The 4,477-nt window shown below is 32.6% G+C and overlaps 1 protein-coding gene across 1 annotated transcript; it reads right to left on the bottom strand.

The window, feature by feature from the left end:
* Positions 1–1,814: 1,814 nt before the first annotated feature.
* On the bottom strand, positions 1,815–4,477 carry LOC123884890 (protein LATERAL ORGAN BOUNDARIES). Its single transcript, XM_045934115.1, has 2 exons — positions 4,160–4,477; positions 1,815–2,716 (listed from the first exon to the last, which is right to left on the bottom strand). Exon 2 carries the CDS (start codon positions 2,691–2,693, stop codon positions 2,106–2,108), a length of 588 nt encoding a protein of 195 aa, XP_045790071.1. The 5' UTR covers positions 2,694–2,716; positions 4,160–4,477; the 3' UTR covers positions 1,815–2,105.

The following is a 4,477-nucleotide window of genomic DNA, read 5'->3' as shown; positions in this document are numbered from 1 at the left end:
ACATGAAAAAAGTTCATATAACTCTACACATGATAATAGCTGAACTGCAGCTTAATATCTGTCTTTCTGTCGGTAACTGTGACACTGACATTATTGAGGTCATAAGACAAATTAAGCTTTATTACATAAAATTCAAATTGTGTTTTCTAATGAGAAGGGCTGGGCAAAACCGATCCAACCCATCTTTAACCGATCGGCCCAAACCGAAAAGGTATATTTGGGTCGTTTTTACGGACCCGCGGGTTGAACATTCGTTAACCGTGGATATTAATGATTCAAACGAACGGATTGCGATTGTAAGGTTTGGGCCCAAATGAAACCGAACTCGAACCAAAATTGTTACTATATTTATAATATTATATTATTATTGCTTACACTTGGCCGAAATATGCATTTTCATCATCTCAAATTCTATTCTGGCTCAAACTATGAATATCATTTTTTAATATGATATTCACAATAATCATAAATATATAATTTTGTTATGAATTTGCCAAAATATTTTTACTCAGGAACTAAAAAAACAACAATATTTTTATTCGGGTCAAAATCGTTGAATCGAACCGAAACCGAGTCAACCCAAAAATCGAAAACCGACCAAACCGAGTAAGTAATTGGTTCGATATTGGGTTTATATATGTCAACCTTGGTCCAACCGGTTCTGGGTTTTGAGCCCGAAACCGAATCGAACTGATGCCCACCCATAAAAAAAATAGTATTATACAAATAAGTATAGTAAAAAACAAAGTACAAGAGAAAGTATCCAAAAAGCATAAAGAAAATTTCAAAAAAGACTACTCATCTATGAAAACATATATGCTGAACTATGTCACGCAAGAACGGTTTTCGCCCGTCCGATCATAATTGACAGTCAAGATTAACTTTTAAATATTTAATCTAAACTGTTTGATCTCAAATCAACGACTATTATGTATTACGGCGTGGAATTGTGACATTCCCTACAATAGGGAACCCAAATCCCTCATCTACCTGACGATCGAACAAGAAAATCAGAAACGAATTATATCAAGAGGAGCACTAAAGACCGACTAGCCCTCAAACCAAACACCGGGAATAAAAGGGTACTTATAGCAACAACTAATTAACCACTAAAAAAGCATGCTATGAGGTTAGTGTTTGTTTAAAATCATCTAATTAAGGACAACTAGAGTTAAAAGACAAAATGAAAGTAAAAGGGTGGTGGTCCACAAAAAAGAAAAAGAGGTAGGAACATATAGCTTAGCCCTAACCATAGGGTCAGGCTTTACAATGAAGTAAAGTAACGTTATATTTTTTTGATGAGCTAGTAATGAGTAATGTTATATTATATTACTAATGTTATAGTATTATTACATGCATATAGTTATCACTTTGAATATATCACAATAAGATGTCTCACCAGTAGTCGTACATTATCTTTTGAGTATTCGAAGGTTTTAAAATCAGTTGAAATTTGCAGGATTTTTTTGTATTTGGTTGACCTTTTTCGCATTGGTGTTGACATTTTGGAGGCGGACTGCGAGCTAGGGACTTATATTAGGGACTTATATGTATGTATGTTCTACTATTTTATTCACCTTTGAAAAGAAAAGTAGCCATACATTATTAGTAGTATGCATGTTCTACTATTTTATTCATGGCCACCACCATTTATTATATATATTACTTAAACCCTAATCTAGAAAAGAAAAGCCAATAAATAAACTATTTTTAATATAATATAATTGAAGTTTCAACAAGTTGGATTTTAAGACTTCACAACGATGGAAAAAATCCAAAAAATTCAGCAAATGCTTACAAAACCAATTATATAATACTCACCAACAAAATTTTACATCTGCAATCAAATCTAAACTCAAACTTTGTGAGATCTGAGTTGAATCTTTATCAACTAACAAATAAATAAACTTTATTTAATTTAAAGAAACAAATACCTCTTCAATCACCAAGATAAAAGAGTCCAATAATCAAGGCTACATATTTATAGCCAAAGTCCATAATAGAGGCATATATAATATCATCACACCATAAGAATATTGCAGGCCATGTCTCAAAAAGTATAAACCCTAGATGGGTTATTATACTTATACATTACTAAACTCAACTCACAAAAGGTTTCCTCCTCCTCCTCCTCCTCCACCCTCACTCATATCCTCAGAGGATGTATCAGTCCAAGGAAGAGAATATGGAAAAGAATAATTAGCAATATTAGGAGATTGTCCAAAAAAACCACCTCCTTCATCTCTTGCACTTAACTGTGATCTTTGTGGCATTTGTTGAACTGATACAACTCCTGGAGGCATAGAAAGAGACGTTGGCGCAGCAGGGATATGATCGGTAAGGGAATAGCGAAGAAGATCAGTGTTAGCAGCATCAAGTTCCTTTTGAAGCTTCTGAACTTGTTTTTGGAGGAAAGATATAGCACCTACACAGCCATAAACTGGGTCCCTCACTCTTGCTTCTGCTTCATAAGCAAGTGAGTTCACTGCATCTTCTCTTTGTTGAGGGAGGAGTTCGTTGAGAAGCTTTGTGACATTGCTAGCACCAAATATTTTGTGAACATTTGCAAATTTTTGAGGCTCTTCTGGTGGAAAGTAAGGTGCAAAGATGCATCCTGGCATGCATTTTCTCCTCAAGAATTTGCAGGCAGCACATGGTGAATTATAAGAGCTGGATGATGATGATGATGCCATTTTTATTGATTTATATTAATTCCCTGCAAGTTACAAATAATATATTGCATAATTAAGATTTAAACTACACATGTATGCTAAATTCTGGTAGAGTGTACTTCTGATACCTCTAGTTTTCTGAACTAAACTTTCTCTGCGTTTTTATGTATTATATATATTTGCCATTAAGAAAAAAACTACTAATCTATGCTAAGTTCTTTACAAATCAGATCTAATGCTAGTTCAATTGCAGCAATATGATTGTCACATCACAAGTGTATTTGGATGAAGAAGGAGGCAACTTCATCCAGCTCACCATCCTTTCCTTCTCCACTCAATACTCTTTTCTACATTATACTAGTATTTAGTATTTACTGTACTATCTACTTTTCTTTGATATATGATTGTCACATCACAAGTATATACTTAGGGGTTGAAAAATATATAGATTTTTACATAAAAATATTTGGTGTCAAATACTCAAGGTGTCCTTTTTTTTTTAAAAAAAAAAATGCTTAAGTTGTAAAAAATAAAAAGTTAAACGGATATAATATTTGAGGAATATTTCTGAAGAAGTTAAATTAGCTCATCCAAATTTGCATCAGAGAAAATCGAACATAAAATCTTAAGAAGGAGTACACTCCCAAGTTTCAAGCCAATACCACCAGACCAACTCAAATGGGTTAAAACAGATACAATTTTACATACAGTGTCTGCTGTATATCGATAAAATAATACAACTATCTTATTTTTTAGGAAAAATAACACATGTATTGATAATTAAACTACCATCAATCATCAATCACATGATAAACATTCTTAAGGACTTAATCTTAAACATACTAAGATTATGCTGGCATAAATTTGAGGAATATTTTGTAATACTATTTTTACCTTTTTTGATTTTCTTAAAAAATATATAATTTTTTTCTTTCTTTTCCCTTGCTCTTTATTATCATTTTGGATTCATTAGCTAGAACAAATCAGCAAAAGAATTCTTAGTTTCAAATGTCAAACATGACATTGAAGTGTTTGCAAAGTCTTGATCTGAATTTGTCCTCAAGCTTAATTAAGGGATTATTTCATGTTCATTCTCATTAATTAATTCCATATTAGGAAACATATACACTGCCGTACACATATATAAGAACAATTTTCCTTTCCTCTGCTGGTAAAATTCAGCTGCATGATCAAAAGTACCAAGCTATAATAATTACCCTCTGAAATTTAATCAGTTTTGAGTCAAGGATCTGGCTAATTATAGTTCATTGTCTACAACACAGCTTAAAAATGGAAAAGCCCTACAAAAAGCATTTCATTTTTGTTGTGTAACAAGTGTATTAATCAGCTACTATACTTTATATGAAAGAAACAAAAATAGAGAAAAAGAAAGGATGGCACATATATATGTATATGAATATGATTTTACCTGTTTGTGATGTAATTTTCTTTGATCAAATAAAACTAATTAATTAAAAGTGAAGTACCTTTTATATCCCTAGATGGAGATCCTTGAGAAGTTGATCCTCTTTTTCCTCTCACAAGAGAAAGTAGTCTAAGGTGAGGAGAATCACCTCTAAGAAGAAACCCTAATTAGAAGAGGGGGAATTAAGAGGAGTGATAGTGAGAGAGAGATGTGAAAGGTGATATAAGTTAGTGGAAAAAGGTGATAGCTAGTAGAAGAGAGGTAGGAGGGTAAACAGAAAGAGCATTATGAGTGGATGGAGAAGGAAGGAATGGTTGCAAAAGACAAAGGTAATAAATGGAGGTATAGAGTACTAGAGAGAATAACTATGAGTCTATAT

The sequence above is a fragment of the Trifolium pratense genome, linkage group LG5, assembly GCF_020283565.1.
Source record: "Trifolium pratense cultivar HEN17-A07 linkage group LG5, ARS_RC_1.1, whole genome shotgun sequence".
Lineage (NCBI taxonomy): Eukaryota > Viridiplantae > Streptophyta > Magnoliopsida > Fabales > Fabaceae > Trifolium > Trifolium pratense.
The sequence above is the reverse complement of the archived record's forward strand: the minus strand, read 5'-3'. Positions and strand labels throughout refer to the sequence as shown.

Excerpts from the sequence above, each read along its gene's own strand:
- LOC123884890 (XM_045934115.1), bottom strand. The coding sequence starts at position 2,693 with ATGGCATCATCATCATCATCCAGCTCTTATAATTCACCATGTGCTGCC.